The 21,153-nt window shown below is 47.9% G+C and overlaps 1 protein-coding gene across 2 annotated transcripts in view; it reads right to left on the bottom strand.

The window, feature by feature from the left end:
- Window positions 1-322: 322 nt before the first annotated feature.
- PAPPA (pappalysin 1) overlaps window positions 323-21,153 on the bottom strand; it is a 174,743-nt gene continuing 153,912 nt past the window's right edge. Inside the window, exons 20-23 of one of the 2 annotated variants that reach the window (XM_086857797.1) lie at window positions 19,096-19,167; window positions 14,765-14,863; window positions 3,857-3,960; window positions 323-3,427 (exon numbers count right to left, since the gene is read on the bottom strand). In XM_086857797.1, the coding sequence (XP_086713923.1) occupies window positions 3,370-3,427; window positions 3,857-3,960; window positions 14,765-14,863; window positions 19,096-19,167 (333 nt within the window). In that variant the 3' untranslated portion in view covers window positions 323-3,369. Of the gene's footprint in view, window positions 3,428-3,621; window positions 3,961-14,764; window positions 14,864-19,095; window positions 19,168-21,153 lie in introns of those variants that run through there. The other variant, XM_023938086.2, reaches the window with a different exon arrangement.

Here is a 21,153-nt window from a genome sequence, read left to right as displayed (position 1 = left end):
CTGGACTTATCACAACACACGAGGAAAACAAAACCAGACAATGTTATAAAACCTCACGGTACTTCTAGGGAAATCTACACTTAGTATCTAGCTCTCTACTCAGTTGGCAGAATCAGTGTTTTCCTTTCAAACACACAAAAATAGGCTTTGCTCTTCTTGGATTTGGATTATGTGGGTTTTCTTTTCTTTTTCTTTTCTCCACTTTTTATGGGTTTTTGTTGTTTTATTTTTTTGTCTCTATTCCTCTCTGTAAAGCCTCACATGTTATTTTTTTCCCCCACTTGAATCTCTTGCAGCAAGAAACTTTCATTGGCTATGGGGCTTTCTTTTTTCTCTCTCTCTTTTTTTTTCCCTTTTTTTTTTTTTTCTTAGACACAGGTAAAACCTAGAACAAACCGACAGTTACAACCAAGTGACTGAAACTGGAAGGGAGGTAGCTGGAACCCGATTCCAAGAATCCTCTGGTGCCATACCTCCTTTCTCAGCCTGGGGGGGACAGCAGAAGATGCAAGAAAAGCAGGAGGACACCAGCTCAGCCTGTCTGCCAGAGGGTGGGGAGGGAGAGGGGTAGCAGCTGATTGGAGTTTCCCACCCCACCGTGCACCATTTGCCTCTTTCTGCTCCAGCTTTCCCTCCTGCTGGCCATGGACATCCCCCACAGCCTGCTGGCCCCACATAAGGTGCAGCCCTGGCTCACTATCTGTGACAGAGAAGATCTTGGCACTAATGTGAACTGGGCTTTATGAGCAGCTAAATTTCACCAGCATGAGCACCCTCTTCTCTTGCCCCAAACTTCTGGTTTGATGTTGTCCTGTGCTGCTGGCTCAGAGGGTGGAGGTGGTGGCTGATGTCCCTCTCACCTTCCACCCCCTGGCCACCACAGTCAGGGAGGTCTTTCCTGGGACTCCACTGGGAATTTGAGTTCCATACAGTGGTAGATGATGGGAGGATCCAGCTGGCCTTGCCCAAGGTTGGGAGCACAGGGGACAAGACCTGAGCAGGTGTCCATTCCCCACAGCTCCCCTCTCAGCATCCCTCTGGGTGCTTGGTACAGCACCTGAAAATGCAGAGAGGATTTGTCCCAATGGAAGAAGACACCAAACCATTGGATTTAATATGACTCAGAACAGAACTTATTTCCACTCCTAAACCCATCAGCCCTACTGGAGGAGAGGGACAGTGCCAACATAGTAGTTAAAAAAAAATAAAAAAATAATCAAATAGCAGCATGGAAAACCTGCCAGTGGGAAAGGGAGTTGGGGCATACCAGGACTGCAGGAGGGAAGCTGAGGAGTGAGGCTGTGCTGGTGAGAAGCCACTGTCTCCCTTGAGCTGAGGTGTCCAGCTCAGCAAGCAGGGGCTGGCCAGAGGGGCTCAGCTGGCCTTGAGCTCCTGTGAGCCCACAGCAGCAAGTGGCAATAATATGTACAGACCTGTCTCTCCTGAGCACTGTCCAAGTGGGAAAAGCAGATGGGAAGTCTCCGTGCTGAGCTCTGCACTGGGAAGGACATTTTCAGGATGCTGAACTGAGGCTCCCTGCTGGGATGAAACCCAGGTGGGTGGAGAGGGGAAATCATGCCAAGATGCCTCAGGCATTGAGGATGTGAAGTGTTGTCAGTCTGAAAGGCTTTTGAGGTTGTGAGCTCTTCTGATAGGCTGGGTGGCACACGAACAATCTGCCAACAAAACAGGGGAGGGCAAAGGGACCAGAAGGAAGCACCAACCTTTGCACAGAAGGAGAGGGGCAGAAGTTGAAGCTTATGCCACTGCATAGCTGGGGGATGTTCAGTCTAATTCCATGGCAGGGACCCTGATCCTACTGAACCTCCCTTTCCAGGATACCCCTGCACAGGGAGGGCAGAGCCATCCACACAGCTCCTATGGCCAGGCCTTCTCTAGGAATAGCTGGAGCTTCACAACAGAGAACTCCTCACCTTCTTAATGACAATCACCTCTCCAGGCCTCTATTTGTTCTTGAGATTCCTCTCTGGTTCATTCCAAAAGAAACAACACCAACAGTGGGTAACAAGTACCTGGCTCCTTGCACCTATTTTTCTATATTTTTTCCATTTCTAGTTCTCCAAATCATTTTTACATCCATCTCTATGAGCTAAATGACCCCTCCCCTTACCCTTCTGCCTTGCTGCAAAGCCTAAAGCAGGAGTTAGAAAAAAATCCTTTCCTCTTTACCCAGTAGATTGTGCAAGTCATGACTGTCCCAAGGAACAAACAAACTTAACACTGGGAAGGATGCTCTTTTGGATGTGTGTTCTTCCTGGCAGGAACTTGGAGCAGCAGACACATGCCCAAGCCACACTGGAAAGATCTCTGGGATTTCCCTGGGATGGGTTGCAGCAGCAGCAGTGTTGGATGCCCTGGGTATCTCAGTGACTCAATGTAATGAATCCTGTGAGGAAGGGAATCACCAAGGGTCTGGCACATGTTCCCCTCTGGGCTGAAGCAGGAGGATGAGAGGGAAGTGTGAGGTCTGCTGCAGCTAATGCCCTTCTTTCTGGAAGATTACAGACAGCTAGGCTCCTGGTCTATCCCAAGTGTGCGACCCACTGGCCTGGCAGCTTAATACTGACAAATATGGCCAAAATTCTAATACTGTCTCCTACGGGCCTTTCCTAATGGCAGGTGTCTCCTCCTCCTCTTCCCCTCTCCCAGAAAACAGGAGCAAGAAGAAGTTGTCAGAATCAGATCACCGTAAGAGTGGGGTGGAAGAGGCCTAGAGAGCCACTTGGCAGGGTGGAGACCAGAAAGCAGATTCCTTAGGCTGGCTGATGTCCTTTTTTCTTGCCCCAGTGCTGAGGAGGAGACCAGAGGGTTTGAAAGGCAGGTTGTAGGTAAGCTTTAAGGCAGACTGTTTGGTTTGCATGGGGTTGTTTTTCACCCTGTCCTGACACAGTAAGGAAACTATTTGTATGGGACATAGCAGCAGGAGTAGCAGCAGCAGACATGCTCAATGACAAGTGCGGGCGCGAGCTCCCCTCTCTGTGCTCCTCAGAAGCAACCATCCATGTTCCTCCATGCCAGCCCTTAGACTCCCCACTCCCTCGCTCCACCACGGGACCACCTGCCCTGCTCCACACAGAAACATCCCAGAAGCCCTGCAGGCTACAAGGGGGCTTTTTGTTGGCTCTTTGAGGGCAGGGGGAGAAGGAGGAGCTGTACAGAAAGGCCACTGCAGTCTGCTGAGCTGCCTGGCTGGAAGCAGCATTCCTGTGAGGAGCAGATGCATCCCACCTCTCAAGCTGGCTGGCTGCCTGGCAAATCACTTGCCAAGAGGTCCAGCCCTGTGGAGATCCCACCCCAACCACAGTGCCCCGAGCATGCGATACCTCGGCATTCAGCATCAGAAAAGGCTCAGCTTGGAGTCCTCCAAGAGCTCAGCCTCTTCCACGAATGGTCTGAGTTGTGAGTGCTGGGGAGGGGAAAGTGTTTTTGTGTTGATCATAATCTCTCACTCTTTCTCTCTCTCTCTTTCTCTACTTATTTCTATAAATATGTGTACATAAATAGTTTGTTTCTCGCCTTGAATCTAGATATGAACTGTTCAAATTAGGTGGGCATAACATGCTGTTTTGATACATGAAAGTCGTCTTGACTTGACTCTTGTTTGTTTTTTTTCCTCATCGTCACTATTTTAGATATAATTAATACATAAACCCCTACTTTGAGTTCTCCTTGGACAAAAATTAAAGGCAGACTGGTTGAATTCTAAGGGTCCCTGGTGCAGAAATGCCATCCAGTTGAGCAGCTAAATGTTAAAAACGATACCAAAAGGGATGTGGTGTCTCTCCTAGCCTGCCTTGAGCAGTGTGGTCCTCCTTTCCATGTCACTTGGCTTTACCCAAGACTGAAGCCACGGAGATCTTTCTGGTTGTGCTCTTGGGCGTTGGGGTCCCGGCAAGCACACTCTCCTTGTAGGTCACAGGACATAGGAAATGGTGTCACCTGGGAAAGAAATCAAAAAACACAAAGGCATGAAGGAAGGAACAAACCTAACAGCAGCCTGGAGAACAAAAGATGTCTGAGGTGAAATCTTCAGAGATCAGCTGCAATCTTCACAATGTTATTTTTCACAGTGATTTATGTTAGAGCTGAGCTGGTGCTGCACTGAGGCTCCTAAGGGCTATGGTTTGGGTGCTGCTATTTAAGTCCATTTGTGCACTTAACTATGAATGTTCTTGGGTTCAATTCCTCAGAAGCGGAACCAAGAACTGTCTCACAGACCTGGATTCCAGCAGAGACTTCTCTGAACACCTCTTGTGTTTGAGTCAGGGGGTGCAGCTAATGGCACTGAGGCACAGCAGAGGAATGCAGTGGGAGACTGCTGCATCCACCATCTGTCATCTCTCTGTGACCCCTCTGGAGAAGCGTGGGAAGGAGCTGAAACAATAACCTGTGATGCCTGGCTACTGAGAGCTGATTTGGACCTATTGCATCACAGTATTTACCTGCAGAAAAGGCAGTGGGACAAGTGTCTCACTTACCCTGAAGTGAATTCCCAAGAATTTCTCCCATCTGCACAGACTGAACAAATGACCTCATTCCCCTCCTTTACACTCCTTCCAAGGCAGTGCCACAACCTGTTCCAGTGTTCCCAGGGAGGGCTGCACACCTCTGCCTGCTCCCCCTGGCTCTGCTGCCACACGTTCACTCTCCCTTTCCCAAACACTTCCCTGCAGGCTACACCACCCGAGTCTGCCTGTTCCCCATGCATCACCCACAGCCCACCTAGGAATGTCATCTCCATCTAGACCTTCCACACGAGTCCCTGCCTGTCCCTCTCCAGGATGCCTCTCTCCTGACGCACACAATTTGGGAAGGAGGGGTGTGGAGCTTTATTTCACAACTGGGAAGCCTAAGGCAAGGACGTGCTGACAGAGACACTAAATAGCCAATGCTCATCGCCAAATCAGGGTTTAGAGAGCCTCCTCCCATTGCTTTTCACTCCATCCACAGAAGATCCGACCCTCCAGGTGGAAAAGGGTGATGAATCTTCATCAAGCCGTGGCCTCAGTGACTTTTGAACTAAATAATCAGTGAATAATCAGAATCTACAATTGCGCAAATATGGAGATTGCGAAGAGAAGGAAGAGTCCAAAAAGTTAGAAGCAAATGAATCCAAATAACTGGTAATTGAATAAGTTTATAAACTGCAGAAAACAATAGGAGCTTAAGGGTCACTTGATCCAACAGAAGCCAGCCCGAGCAGGACAGTCTCATATCACAGTGTTATGAATATTCTTAGATAGGAAAACAGAGAAGTCTGCAAACAATGGGATTTGGGGATGAGGCTGAGGAGGGATTGTTTTAATGACTGAGTTAAGATACTGGAAAGGAAAAAGAAAAGATACATTCAAAATAAAAATTGTGTTTTTCTCTACAGCGTGGAAGGAAACATTTTGGTTTAGATTATCTGCTACATTTCATGTTTGACCTTTCCCTTCAAGACAAACAAATAAAAAAGACTATTTCACAGCAAAAGTTATGTCTTGAAATAAAAACTTGTTTCACTTAGAAAGCGCTCAAACAAAACATTTAAATACGCCTGGAGTTTTCCCCTATTTTCATTTATTTTATCCTGAATCATTCAGTTCAATCTGGATTTGGCAATGATTTTGACTTAAAAAATCCTCCCTGATGTACAATGAAGCTACTGGTTGGAGGCGAGACCTGGGAACCCAATTCTTTCATTTGTCTTGATCAAGCTTTTTCCTCTCCCTGGCCTGGATTCCCTGTGTTTGCCTGTAACAACCTGACAAAGGTGATTAAGTGGCCCCTTCATTCCGAGGAGAGACAGGGAAGATGGATCCACACTTTGCATTGGGCACAGGTCAGCCACACACCCAATTCAGTAATTTCAGTAAAGTGTCTGAAATTACTGGTGACAGCCTACTGCACTTCGTCTCTGCTGCTGCCCAGGCTTAAGCAGGTTGTGCTGCAGGCACAGATATTCCAAACATGCTCCCATTTCACCTGTGGGAACATCAGAGCCAGGAGAGAAAGCCCTGCATGACTCTGTCTCCAAACCACCAGCTCACATTCCCCTCACCTACTCTCTGCCAAAACAGCAGCCTTAGACACCAAACTGGCAGGAGTTTGATGTTGCCTTATTATGTGTATCCTTCATTCCCTCTCCTTCTATTTCTCCTCGTGAATCCCTTGTTTTCCTCTTTGCTTTCTCACAGGCTGTGCTCAGCCCTGGAGCAACCTGAAAAGGTGCACGTACGAGACTGGATTGCTGCTGCATTACAGCCAATTCCTGGGGAGATGGAGCAGCTAGAGAAGAAATGTCTGGCTGTTCATTTTCTCCCTGTAGTGGTCATGGATAGAAGAGCAGAAGCTTCCTCTGGGGCAGAGCAGTGGCCCCCAGAGCAGAGAGCTTCGTGGCTCAGCAGCAGTTCCCAGCAGTGGGTAGTCTGATGGAGAAAGGTTTCTTCCTGATCAGATCAGTCTTATTCACTTTATGTCCCTTATGGAGGCTTTTTATGCAATTCGATTTTTACAGTGCTATTGTCCAGATAGATGAATTGTTTTGTCTTATGGCAGTGAGCTCCAGAGATCAGTTTTCTATTATGTGAAAAGCCAAAGATTTCCATGGGTAATGAGCACAGCCACAGTCATATTAGACATGACAAAATTCTCCAAAAACTTAGTGGTAATACAGGGTTTTCCACTTTAAACAACATTTAAAACAAATACACATTTGAGTTCCCCAAGGACCTGATTTCCATAGGTATTTAGGGAATTTAACCCACACACAGAATCTGCTGGGACTGTCTGAAGTACCAGCTCAAGGAAACTGTAAAACCCCTTAGAAGAAGGGCTGTCTGTTGCCTTGGGCTCACACAGTGACAGCCTCTGGAGTACACAGCCATGAAATAGAGCTGCTGGATGTGCTAGAAATAATAAATGCTGAGCCTTTCACTGAATGATAGCCCATTTAGGTGTGGAGCTCAGATATACATACTCCAAGATTAACTACCTCTTTTCTTTTTAAATAGGTCTGTGAAAGCCCAGCTCATTATCAGAATACATGACCTGCATTGAAATTTCCAGATAGACCCATTGTAGAGCCAGGAGTAAGGAGTCAGCTCCTCTTCCTCCAAAACACCAAGCCCTGCATTTCACCTACATCCATCTCTCCATGTAGAAAACCCAGACGATGTCTAGGAGGGTGAGAAGAAAGAGCTAAGAATTAAGCTTAGGGCCTGTCTTGGACATCTGATAAAGTAATGCAAGATACTGTACCCTCAGACCAGTTAAAATAGATTGAAAAAGACAGAAGTGAAGAACACCTACACACACAGCTCTTGGAGATGATCCAGAACAATCATGGCACTGGATCAACAACGCTCAGGGGAATGTGAGTCACACCAGAACCACACTGGACCACAGACTATCTGTCATCAAGAGAAAAGAGACACAACCTCCTTCATTCCTGTCACCTGGAGTGTGCAGGTCATGACACATCCTGCTCTGAACCTAGAGGAGCAAGGGCAGCAGGTGTGGGCTCACAGGATGGGCAGGAGCTTGGCACAGACACCCAGGTGTAACTCAAAACACCTCAACCAACTCACCACCACTGCTGCACAGTGCATGACCTCAGACTTCCCTCTCCACGGGAGCCCTACGCATCCTCTCCCACACTGAGTGATGAGACTTTGGATAAAACTCAAGCTGCCTCTTAGAAACAGGCTAGATTTGTCCTGGATGCCGTGCTCCCGACTGTGGGAACAAAGACAACAATGCAACAGAGCAATGCAGAACATGGATGCAGGTCATGGAATGAGTGAGAGGTCACAACTCCTCACTACATGCACCTATCTGAAGAGGCTGGTGACATCCCAAGGCAGATCCCTGCTGAGAAAGGCCAGTCCGTAGGGAACTGGTGGGAATGTTGACAGGAGATATCCCAGACAGGTACAGGAAGGGATGGAAAACAGCTCTGAAAAGGCTGTAAGCTTGTCCCTCACAGAGTCTGGTATCAGGCTGACCTGGCTGTGCCTTCTGTCCATGCCTGGGGTTGGCTCACAGCAGCACCAGCGCAGGATCAGGCCCAGGGAGGGGGAAGCAGGGGAGGAGGGCTGCAAAGTGTTGGGAAACAGGCTGTTGTTAGATTTCAGCCCTGAAGTGTTTGCGAAATCTCCCAGACAGGCCTCGCTGGGGCTGTGGAGGCCCTGCTGCAGGCAGAGCCTCGCGGGCAGTGTGGCCTGGGAGATAAGTGTGGCAGCCTGTGCTGAGTGTCACAGCCTTGTGCCTCCCCAGAACCTCCCAGCTCTAACACCAGGGACTATTCTGTTCCTTGACAAGGCTCTTGTGGGATAAAAAAACATCTTGGAAGGGTCTTCCCAGTTTTCATCATTGAGGTCACCAGCTGATACCTACCACCAGATAATGGAGCAAGAGAGAGCCCCCTTTTAGCTCTGAGCACTGGTATGTGGGTTCACACCTAGGGCACTGCTCCAGAGGGCCTGGGAAGACAAAGCTGGCAGGAAACCTCCTCTCCAGGCAGCACATGCAGTTCTAAAAACTCAAGATTTTGTTAACTACCCCACCATAAACTGAACTTTCCCCAGTGAAACCAGAAACGGTGGTGCATCGAGACGTAGCTCAGCTGAACCCAACAGATGCTCTGCTCACTCCATCGTATGCAAATTGGGAGCAGCCTCACCAGAACCAGTGGGAGCAGGATGGCCCAAAGCCAGCAGGGATTCCCGGGAAAGCCCAGCCCGCATGGATCCCGCATCCCCGCCTGCCCGCGGAGCAGAGCGAGGGAGCCCGTTTGCCAAACCACACGGAGCTCAGTTGCTCAGCAATCAGCTGTGCTTCCTACTCTCGTGCTACTGATTGTGCAAACATGAATGTAATTAGTCTAAATAATCACCAAAGATTTAATAGGAGCCAGACCACCCAGAGGCCAAATAGCTGGCGGTGGAGCAGGGAAGGTTTGCTCGCTGTTTTTTGTAACACTTGCTAATGAAGTGAGGTCGGATAGCAAAGCAAACACCCTCCACCAGCACATCCCCTGGGAACGCCGTATGTTGTGGGAAGCCCCACGTCCCTTGAAGCCAAGAACAGTTCTCTCAGGATAGGCAACATGTGCTACTACCATCACTGCTTTTAATTTATTGACGCCTGGAAAGCCTCCCTGAAGGATTATGAAACCAAGCTCTGAGCCCCAAAATAAGCTCCCATCCCAACCAACCCTGACTGGAAACGCTCCTCTCACATGGCAAACAGCTACAGCCACCGAGGCTGTGACCGAGGGCCGGTGGGGAAGTGAGTTCACCCACACGTCGGGGAGAACACGCGTGCTTGGAGCGTTCAGCCGCTTCCAGAGGCATGAGGCAACACTCTGCATTGTATCCTGCCTTCCTCCCTGCTCACCCACCATTCATTGTATCTCCCTGGCTAATTATAGAGCTGACAAACACGCCCAGCTGGGGACAGGCGAGCAGTCAGGAGAAGCATCGTGGCAGGAGCATCAGTTCTTCTGGATAAACATGATTTCCTCAGCTGGGGTGGTCACTTAAGCTTCTAATGGCACCAACTACTTCAAAACTATGTTGTGGCAAAGGAGAACGATCTGAGATTGCCTAAGACAGGTCTCTGCTGCAGTCAGAGAGCTGGGAGAAGGTGCTTATTTCTCCAAAATACCGAGAAGTGGTTATTTCTGTTGGCTTAGGGGCAGGAGTGCAGACTCATCCCCCCCCACTTCCTGGGGAGACAGGGACAGCCTTTGGAAATCCCTGCTGGAGCCAGCAGCAGCCCCTCAGTTCAAAGCTCCTTTCTTTAGGCCTTGAATTCTCGGCCATAAAGTCTCTGAAGAGGTTTTGATAACTGGCCTATCTTTTAGATAAGCAAAGCTTTGGATGAATCCCACACAGCCCTCTATCTACCACAAGTCCTCATTTGTTTTCCGCCGGGGCACTTGCTGGTTTTCCTCTCCAAGGTGTTGGACAGAAATGTCAAGAGGCTGAAGGGACAGGACAATTTTTCTCTTTTTTACCAAGTGCTATGGGGAGAAACAGTGGAAGGAAAACCTGAGTGATAACTGAGTGAGGCAGGTTTTTCTCATTGGAGCTGTAGGTTTATCCCTTCCATGACAAAAAGGAAAGGCAGAGAGGAAAGACAGATGAAAGTTCACCCTTTACAAATGGTTGAAATTGAGGGGATTTTAAAACAGCAAATTCAGTGTATTTAAATCTACAGGGACCAGACTGCAGGACCTTCAACCAGGCAAATCTGCAATCCGAGGCTGGAACAAAGTACGTAAGCAGAGCCTAAAGAAAAAAAAATTCTCATTTCTGTGAGGCCTTTCTAGACAATCTTGTCTAGGGAAAACTTATAAAAAAGAAGGGGAAGAAAAGAAGCAGAGGAGACAGTTACTGGAGAGAAGATTTCCTGAAATGAATCAGAGGAAGCAGCCAGAGCCTCTCCCAGCAGTGCTGCACACCCCACGAGCTCCTTGCAGGCGGCCAAGAGCCCAGAGACAGCCAGTTATGCCCAGGTTATTTATTTCCCCCACTCTGGCAGTGTCACGTATGTAATGTTTTAGAAAATAGTGTCTTCTTTTATCTGCGACAGGATACAAAGCAAGAAGCAGCTTCCTAGAGCAGCCAGGCAGAAGGGAGCTGGCAACCTGTGCTGGGTCAGGAGGGGAGGAAGATTAAAAGGAGATGGGATTTTGCTTTGTCCTTCACGGAAGACTTTATCCCCTCCAGATACACAACAGAAGCTTTCTCTCCCTTGGAGGTTGGCCTTCCTGTCTCTCAAAGCTGCTCCTGGGTCATGCACAGGGCAAGCTGTGAGCAGCACGGCCCTGTCCTCTGCCCCAGCAACAGATCTGCCATCAGCCCCCTGCTCCCCACACAGCCTGCCCGTGTCCCTGCTTCCCTGGGTGGCACTCGTCCCTGTGCCAGCCCTGGCTTCTCGCCCACTGCGGGGCGACGCTCATCAATTAGCGCACAACAAATAATTAAGCTGATGAATGTCTCTTTTTCCCGCTTTCTGACTGCACTTGCCTCAAATTTATGCCCAGATTATTACTGAATTTATTCGTTGCCACTTGCAGCATTCAAAAGAGGCCTTTAATGATTTCTTTTAAGCTCTCCAGCCTGATTGTGAGCAGTGCAGGGCAAATACTCATTATTTCCTATCTAAGCAGCAGCGCTGATTAGTCGGTGCTTGGTCAGATAAGTCACACTGCTCCATTCCCCGCTCGCTGACGGAATCCACAAGGTCACTCACTGCTAAGGCTCAAATGCAAAGGGAAAACATGGGATAAGCATGGAAGTCCCTTGTGCATTTTCAGGGCAACAAAACAGGGGCGTGCAAAATCTCACATTAAGTAAGAGGGCTCGGATTTAAAGTGAACTTGGGCTGAAGAATTTTGCTTTCAGGCAGCCTGTTCACAGCACTGTGTGCAGCCCAAAGTGTGTTTGGGAGGGTGGTGGGACTGCCGTGAAACTTAAGTCTTGACAGTTTGCGGACACTAAAGATCTGAAGCCAGCTCTTACTCGACTGTTAACTCCTGAATCTTCACATGGTGCAATGTTAATCTTCAGCCCTTTCCCAAAATAATGTGCGGAGTTGCTATGTTCTCTTAAATGTGAACCATGTGTCACCTCAGCAATGGCTGCTGTGGGGAAAAGATGATAAATCTAAAGCTTTTAAAATGTCCTGTGACATTTTGGGAGAAAAACAGGTGTTGCATAAATGTTGGACATTTATGGGCAAACTTGCAGGGGTTTTAAAAGACTGACACATCTGCCACATAGTATGTAACCCTGAAAGAAAAGGAGCAAAGCAGTCTCTTTCATGTGTCTCATTCTCTCTACAACCATATGAAAATACATCCTCATCTGGTATTGGAATTAACAGAGCTGGACTTGCCCCTCCCTATGTCTCCTCCAGGATTTTGGCTTTTAAACCCAATGTGTATTTTAAAACTGTGCCTTTTTAAGTAGGTGGCAAACTGTGCTGGAAGGATTTGGTATGCGGAGTATTTTTATTCAGCTCCCTTTTCTCTCACCTTTCATTGTTTTTCCCATTGGAATATCTCCTGTAATGCTCCACTCATAAACCTCTTCAAAGAGAGGGCTGTATTTGAACAGCCTGGCCTGAAATCTGGTCTCAGTCAAAAACTTCAGATGGGAAAATAACTGGGAGAGCCAAGCCCCACGGCCCCACGGCTGCTGCTGCAGGTGTCGGCAGCCGCTTTGCAGGAGTGAGGTTCTCCCAGTGCCTCCTTGACTCTGACCCCACAGCCCCCCTGGCTGGGTTATGATTCCCCCTTTTACCCTATAAATGTAATAGACTGGGACTCAGCATCTTGCTTTTAGTGTGGAAGATCCAAGGAGGAGGTGGTTTTCCTCACCTCTCCCAGGTGTCTTATTCAGCTCCTGGGATGCTGTTGGCGTTCTGGGAGAGAGGAGGAGATTTTGGGAGCTGAATGCATGCCAGGTCTGTGATGGGCTCCATGGCTCACCCCTCCAACTGTGTGATCTCGAGGATGGGGGGGTTCTAAACTGCCAGCTAGGGTAAATCTAATTCCCCAGTTCCCTTGACCCAGCTCCCAGGGAAGTCTCTGGAAGCAGACTCATCTCCAAAAAGCTACAAAACCTCCCCTTCCATAGGGAAAATCCATCAGACGTGTGACCAGCTGCCTGTCTCTGACCATCTGCCCTTTGCACCGAGCAGTTTTAGCACAGAAAACAGTAATCCACTGGGCTACAAATTGCTTCCCCTCCTTGGGAGGTCACTTGGTTTCTGGGTGGCAGGGAAGCAGCAGATATTTTGAGCATGAGTAGCCTGGCTGGTAAGTGTTCACAACTCTGTGCAGATCCCACTTGGTCTCAACTCCCTGCCCAGCAATAAATTCTGCTCCCAAACCTTAATCTTATCCCTCCCCCCCTCCTCAATTCAGCTCTCCCATCCCTTGTGTTTCAGTTGTGCCCTCAGCTCCTGTCTTGATGGGGCTGGTTTGGGTCGGTCCCCTCCCAGGCACCTCGCTTTCGTTCTTCTGACACTGCTTGGGATTTTTCATCGCCTGCTCTGCAGCCTGCAGGCAGTGAGATAAAGTTTCCCAGGCAGGCTGTTTTGGGAGGAGAAGACCTACACCATGCTGAGCTACCGGGCACTTCCAGCTCTGCCCTCCCGGCTGGTGGGAGGTCAGCGAGCAAGCTGTGCTGCTGTTGGGCTGCTCCTCCCAAGGAGGTGGAAAATCAGCCAGAGATAGGAATCTCTTCTTGGAGACAACTGAGGATGAGCCACTGTCTGTCATCCTGCTCATCTCTTCAGTGCTTGTTTCACCAGGGAGCCCCTTCTGGAGTCTCCATGCCCCACTCCACCCATGGGGAACAGAGGAGCTCCCCTGCCCAGGCTTCCCTGCACGTGGCTCCAGGACTTTTCTCAAAAGGAACACCACAATAGAGGGGAATATTTGTCCAAAAAGGGCACAGCTAGAGAAATGACCTCTTCCCCTGCGTTTTCCCCAGAGGAGAAATTAACTCTTTCCACTTGCCAGGCTGTGTCCATCTCCCTTCCCCAGTGTTCCCAGATGGAGCAGAGACAGCTCACAATGTTGAACCAAGGAAAAGAAATCTCCAGCCAAAGCTGGCTCCCCTGCAGAGAGGAACTCCTTCCTCAGCTGGGTGGCTGACATGGATGGTGTCATATATGCTGAGCCCAAGCTCACTCAGGTTTTATTATTTATTAATATGTATCAGATATGTAACTCAGCTGGATTTTTCATTCTGTTCTACACGCAAATTTGGAAGATAAGGTAAAATATTCACCTGGCAGAGGCTAAAATTTGCTTTATTTTTTGGGAGAAACCTCGTTCCAAATCCCTTCTGGTTAGAAACCTATAAAATGTTGTACTGCTCCAAGCCACAAGCTCTATCACTCCAGTCACTGTCTCTAACAGTGCTCAGAAATGTGTGTTAAAGAACCAGAAAAAAGGGGGATGTGTGAGGAGGGACTCTTCCTTAGGCTCAAGCACTCAAGGGTTCAAATATTCCTCAGCCAGAAACTGCATCCAGATCACAGTGTCTAATAACCACTGATGGAGCAAAGCTCCACAAATAGGCTTGCTCTTTTTTTGACTTCAAATATATTTTTGTTCTTAATAATACTCTGTGGCAATGCATCCTATTACTCAAACACACACTGTGCCAATAAGGATGTTCTTTCGTCTGTTTGAATCCTGCTTCCAGGAAATTATCACTTCACCCCCTCATTGCTGAGCGATAAAAAACAGTGGATTTTACTTTCCTTAGCATCCTCCCTACCTTAAATAATGATTTTATAGATCTGTGTCACTATCTTGTCTCTTTTTACAAGGCTCTGGTCTATGTGGTCTCTGTCCAGAAAATATTTGACATCTCCACCCAGCCCTGCTGTCCTGCTCCACATTCTTCTCTGTCCCACTCTGGGATGGGACAGTCAGCAGCAAGCCAGGCACACGTGGGCACACATGGATCAAAGCACAGATCCACAATGATGCTTTTCTTTTACTCTCTCCTATTTTCCTAATGATTTCTAACCCTTGGTTTCCCTTTGGAGCCTTGAGGATGGATGATAAATAAACCAGCATGAACTCAGTGTCTGTGGTGAGCTGCTGCTTGGGCTGAAGGTCCTTCTGAGACCTTGGACCTCCCTTTTTTGAGCAAAAATATATTTTTTTCAAGGCACAAAGCAGCGCTCAGCAAGGAATTCCCATGAAAAGAAGAAGGGGCATCCTTACCTTTTTGGTCTTGACTGTTGAGGCGCAGCAGTCCCCACCATCATAGTTGCAGAAGGCTCTGTTGTTGATGGAGTCACAGTAGTTGTCCCCCATGAAAGGCTGAAAAAGGAAAAAGCAGGAAAAGGCTGAGAGTGTGGACATGGATAAAATGAGCCCTTTCCTTATGGAAGCTGAGAAAGGAGTGGCTGGAGAGGAGGAGGTTGTGTGGAGACCTCACTGCACCTTCCAGTGTCTGAAGGGGCTACATGGAAGCTGGAGGGGGACTGTTCATCAGGAACTGTAATGACAGGACAAGGGGAAATGGCTTCAGATTGAAAGAAGGGAAATTTAGGTTACATGTCCAGGAGAAATCCTTCCCTAAGAGGGTGGTGAGACCCTGGCACAGAGCAGATCTGGCTGCTCCTGGGTCCCTGGCAGTGTCCAAGGTGAGGCTGGATGGGACTTGGAGCAACCTGGGGACAGTGGAAGGTGTCCCTGCCCATTGCAGGGGGTTGGAAGTGGATGACCTTAAAGCCCCTTAAAACTCAAACCATTCCATGATTCTATAACCCTGAAACCTGTAACAATATTCCAGAAGAAAAACACAAAGATTTGAAGGAACCATACAGTGTGTAACATACCAGCTGCCCTGAAAAGCAGGAGATAATTATTCCCCTTTCCCTTCAAAACAGACAGAAAAAAAAAGGACAGTAGATGGAAGGGAAATGAGCCCTTGTTGGCTCTTCACGTCCCACATAAGAAGATGCTTCAGGAATATTAATTTGGCTAGGCCCAGAGAAAGCATCCAGGCATCTAAAATTGTGGCACCTTTGATAATTTTAAGCTAACCTTCCTAAACTGTGTGGGATAAGAAAAAGGTTATGTATTGCAGCAAAATGGGCTTGCTTTTAATAGCTGAGCTTTTCACCACAGTTCTCCTGACTACGCAACACGTGTCAGCAACGAGGGCACAAAACAAATCACCAAGAGGAACGGGAGAGGTCTGAGCTCAGCCCAGGGACCATGTTCTCCTGTTCTCTGACTGCGTGGGACCTTGGCCATGGCATGTGATCTTCTTCCACTGCACAGCTCAGAGCTGGGATAATGGCAATTATTCAGAGGGACGTTTTGGAAAGCTGTTAAGTAAAATTCATAAATCACCTTGAAAAGGAAAATGTGGTCATTAGGCTGGGCCATGTGATCACTAGTCCATGTGCTGTACAGGGCCTGAATAATAACCATGAATCCAAAGGAAAGGCCTGAAGTCTTTCATTACACACTCGAGCCCTCTTGGTCTGCAAGCACAGAAGTCTTCCTTGGAAGTCTAAGCTGTACCTGATGGTAAAAAAGGCCCATGCCAGGTATGAGAATCCCAGGCAGCAATGAAAGCTCGGAAAAATGGATGATCAGAAGAGAGCACAGTCATATCTCTGTAGCTCTCCTCACACACACAGGCTCTTGAGGCCATTCCCATTTTATCTGCTCGTTGGAAAATGCATTTATTCTGCACTGAAAAAAGCACACCAGGGACTCTCCTGCGAGAAGACATTGTGGCAGAGCAGGCAGGATGGCTTGCAGAGGTTTTCTGGGAGGATTTTGCAGCATTGCAGACCCAGAGTGTCCCAGATGAGGGATACCTGAAGAAGCAGCCATGAGAGCTCGCTGTGCTCTCCCCAAAGCTTGCCATGGACACGCTCATCAGAGTTGAAATGAACTCAATAAAATGGGGCAAATGCACACTTTTACTGCTGATGTGCTGGAAATTTAAATATTTCTATCAGGTAGAGGAAACCCAGGCAATGATGGCAATATCAGACCACAGCTGGACTACCAGGAGGGGACGGACTCGTTAAGTGTCACTTGTTTAATTATGTGCAAATACTGTGAATGTTGACAAGGAAATCAGAGTTACAGTGTGAGGCTCCTGTCACTCTAAACTGTCTTAACTCCACCCATTTCCACAGATATTGATTTATTTATACAGGCAAAGACTTTGACTTGCAAGCCCCCTTCCAATTTAATTAATATTCTAAGAGTTAAAAGGGAATGATTTATAAATAGATGGAGAGATATTTTGAGGCCAACCTGGTCATATTTAAAAGCATGAACTTCGCTCAACCTCACAGGAAATTCTGCAGTCTTCTCCATGTTTCTCTTGTGTTGCCTGGCTGTGCCTGCTTGATGGGAAATCTTGACTTTAAATTTCCATTCCTATGCCTGTATCCTACACCTATGAATGCTGGAAAATCCATAAAGAAGCCCGTGGAAGAATTTGTTCTGGCACAGAGTAGACAAGCCAGTCCTTTGGAGGAGAAGAATGGGACAAAAAGCATCTATTCTGATTTAGGACCAAAATCCTTTCTTGGGGGACTGTGGGGGCCTGGCTGTGGAGGGTGAGGTCTCTGTCACTCTTCATGCAGGTCTTGGTGCTCTGATATTTTTGGAGGACTGTCCAGAGGGACTCATTTGCTGCTGAAACACCCAAGTTTGGCGCAGACAAATACGGGGCTGACTCAAAAGCCTCTCTTCCTGCCACTAGGGAGCGACAAAAAATCACATTGCAGCAGCTGCCAGGGTTCCCACTGCGATCACCAAGAGCCAAAAAATGCCCCACTTACAGCCTCCTGCTCGGGGAAGCCTCCCTAATGCTAAGGATGCCCATACATTAGCAGATGTATCAGGTTAATGGCCCAGCATTATTGACCTACTGGCTTATTAGTCTCTGTTTCCACAGTCATGGAAAAAAAAAAGGGGGCTTGGTGAAGATGGCATTTCTTCTGAAATCTTAATGCCAAGCTCTGGCCCATCCCTGGATCCTGGAAGCATCGTGCTCTGAAAATGATGCTAAAGGCCATTATCAATTGTCTGGGCAAAGCCATCCCAGATGATGGATCACGATGCAGTGACACTGAATGAATGTTGAAAAGAAGAAAGTTCCTGTTGATGCAGAGGGCTCTCGCAATTAGCAGTGATGGAAGGGAAGAAAATGCTGAGAAGAAGCATGTCAGTAATAATGGCTTCTGGTAAATTATTACATCATTGCAAAGTTCGTCTCAGTAACAACTATCCTTAAACAGCAGGAGGATGGATACCCAGTGGTGCATCAGCACCTGAATGGCATTTTTTAATGGTGGCTGGATGATATTTCAGCTCTCTTTGGAGAATGGGGGCACCCAGCCAGCCTGCATGAATGCGATGCGTGAGACAGCTTATGACATTCAGAGCACTGACAGCAGAATGCTTTTCATTTAGGGAACAGCTAGACAGAAACTATTACATTGTTGGAGAGTTATTACCCTCTTGGGCCCAACATTTGTATGAGAAGGAAACCTGTCTTTCACTTCAAGACAAATCACATCCCACAGCAGTGTGGTCTGGAGCTTTGTGTCATGTTCAGGAATTCAGTCCCATATTCTGACACTTTGGGCAAATAATTTCAGTGTGCTTGGGTTACTGGGTGCTGGGAGCCAGGTCAGTGTGGCAGCAAGTCAGGACACATGGAGGGAAGACACAGCTCTGCCACTGCCCTTTGCCATCTGTGCCTCTGCCTGTGAGCCAGCTCATTTCTTAAGGGTATGGAGCTTCCCAACCTTCCAGTGGTACCATGAGGTACCATCACTTCTTGATGTGAGATACTCAAGGGCTGGAATGATGGAAACCACAGGAGTGCCTTGACCCAGACAGAGGCGCTCCAGCCCTGTTTAACCCCCAGAAGCATCTTCAGTCTTCTCAGACATTTCAAAAATTGCTGCTGGCAGAAACAGCGTCCTTCAAAATAATTACTTTTTTCAAGTAACTTGCAAGACTCTAAAAGTGTATGACAGCTGAAGTGTAACTGCATGTTTCTGATTATTCTTTTCTGGTTTAGACAGAGGTGGACAGTGGAGGGAGGTGTGATTTGCTCACTGTCCAGCTGTGCTGTCCACCCACTGGTATCATCTCTGGCTTTCCTAAACTTTCTCTGCCCACACCAATGCCCAAAGCATAGCTGGCTTTGGAAAGAATTGTCCCTCAAACAAGTCAAGATCAAGGGAAAACAAGAGAGAAGGCTTTTGCAACTTCCCAGAAACTCACAGATTCTGGGAAATTCTTTTGGTCAACCAATGTTTTTGAGCTGCTTGATCATTTAACTCCTGTGAGAGTCACCAACCATCATCTCTGGGAAAACCACTGATTTCCCTACTGAGTGTCAGAACTGATGCAGGTGATCAGTCTGTGTGATAGGGTGGTCAGGGCAAAATCCTGCCTGCCCCACTTGAAAACCAGAATTTACAGCCCATGTGCCTGCAGGGATTGTTTCTTTAACATTTAGGAGAGTCACCAAGGACCACCTGAGCTAAAGTAAAACTCACCTCACAGCCTTTAACACAATGAATCAGGGAAGGGTGAGGGTACCACTTGAGTCCTGCCGTGCAGACAACACTCTGGAGGGAAGAAATAAAAAAAATAAAATAAAATAAAATAAAAAGCAACAGGTTAAGACAAAGAAATCAGTGTACAGAAAGTCAGTGTGCTGGCTCCTATGGCTCTCCAGTACCTAACCAATGAAGTTCAGTTCCTAACACCTCTTGTGTTCTCAGGACCTGGCTGTCCTCCAGGTATTTACAAGAAGTGTTGGACTTGACACTTGCAATAACAGAGCATTTGAGATTAAAATAATATTTGAGGTTCTCCTAAAATGTCATGTCCAATATTTCACTCATGGTGGGGGAACGTGGCAGGGAAAGGCAAAGGCACAGGTCCACTTTTGCTCTTGGGTAGGGGGGAGGCATTCTAGGAATTAATTTAGGGATTTCTTTGGTGCTGCCAAGCAGTGCGTTCTTTCACTGCCCATTGTACCTTTGCTTCTTGAAGATGGAAGGGATTTTCAGATACATTTTAGCAGCATCTTAAATAAAAGCACCTCCCACCACACACCTTAAGGATCACCTCCAGACAGGACAGCATCCTTTGCTACATTTTATGAGCTTCATAATCATTTCTCTACCAACTCCGTCTACAGAAAAACGTTGCACACTCAGTTTTGGACAAAAATGATGACTGTCCTACGCAATGACACAGCCAGGGCAGACATAGGCATGGACACCTAGATTTTAAGAGTGAAAACTTTGTCTGGTCAGTGGAGATGGTGGCTGCACACCACGGGCATTGTGGAGGTAGGGCTCCCATCCATCCAGCAGGACATCAGGCACAATGTCCCTTTGGGGTCACTGCCCATGGATGAAGAAGCACTACAGTGTCCATTTGTGCAAGACAAACACACAAGCACTCACCTAAAATGTGGGTATGGGGCTGGGGCGTGTGGAAGGAAGGGATTAACATTTGGGAAGACCCAATGCACAAGCCATCCCTTCCCCTGTTCATCTGAGGGCTAATTTAATCCATCTGCAAGGGAACCTCAGCTTGTTTTTACAGTTTCTGTCATTTGAGGCTTACCTGGCGTGCGCTAGAAAAAAGGACTTTTATACTATCTGGCTGGGGCTGTTTATCTTTCCGATGCTCTCGGATTTTCCACTATTAGTCAAGCCCAGCTTGCCCCACCTGCCTCGCAACAGGGCCTGTCTGTGTGAGCAGAGAAGCGGCTGGGGAGGGGAGGATGTTGTTTATCCCCTGGGAGGGAGGGAGGCTGCAAGGTGCGGGGGCCCCGCGGTGTCACACGTTCCCCTGGCGCGCTCCTGACAGACAGCTGGAGATTTCCAGGCTGTTGCCTGCCACAAATGGTGAGGGCTTTTCTTTCCCCCCCGCCTCTTCTGTTTATTGCACTTCAGAGGGGAAAGAAAGGAAACTTTTCTAGGTTTGAAAATAAACAAGGCCAGTCAACAGAGCGGGAGCAGGGAGAGTAAAGGAAGCAGTTCAAGAGCATTTGAACCCAAGAATTAGAACAAAGTGGAAAAACTCAGGAGTTTGTCTCCTGTATCCAAGGCCAGCAGACAATAAGTGGAAGAAGTGCACTTCCAAAGAGCACCTCACATTCCCCTGGTTAGAAGCATCAATATTTACAAAACCTCACGCTCTGTGTGAGTGTGTGAGCATGCAGAGTGAACAAAAGAAACCAAGCAGCCCTGAACCAGGCTCTACAGAAAGGAGCTTTCCACATGAGAGCAATCCCTCGCAGAGGATGCACTGAATGTTTTCCTGACCCTTCAAGTATTAAAATGCCAGCACCTCCCTTAAAGGAACGGATGGGAGGTGAAGTCCCTGCTGAGACAGTTCTGAGTTCTCACTCAAGGTCATCCTCAATCCCAAACACAGCCTTGGGCTGAACGTCCTCCAGGGAATGGGAACACAGCTCCAGGTAGGTCTCCACAGCACAGGACAGCCAGGTGCCAGGTTAATCACTGGGTCAGTGGGACATTCCCATTCCTCTGCAGTGGCACCTGCCAACAGCTTCATAGCAGTTACTTGGTCCC

The sequence above is a fragment of the Cyanistes caeruleus genome, chromosome 20 (assembly GCF_971803275.1).
Source record: "Cyanistes caeruleus chromosome 20, bCyaCae1.hap1.1, whole genome shotgun sequence".
NCBI lineage: Eukaryota > Metazoa > Chordata > Aves > Passeriformes > Paridae > Cyanistes > Cyanistes caeruleus.
The sequence above is the reverse complement of the archived record's forward strand: the minus strand, read 5'-3'. Positions and strand labels throughout refer to the sequence as shown.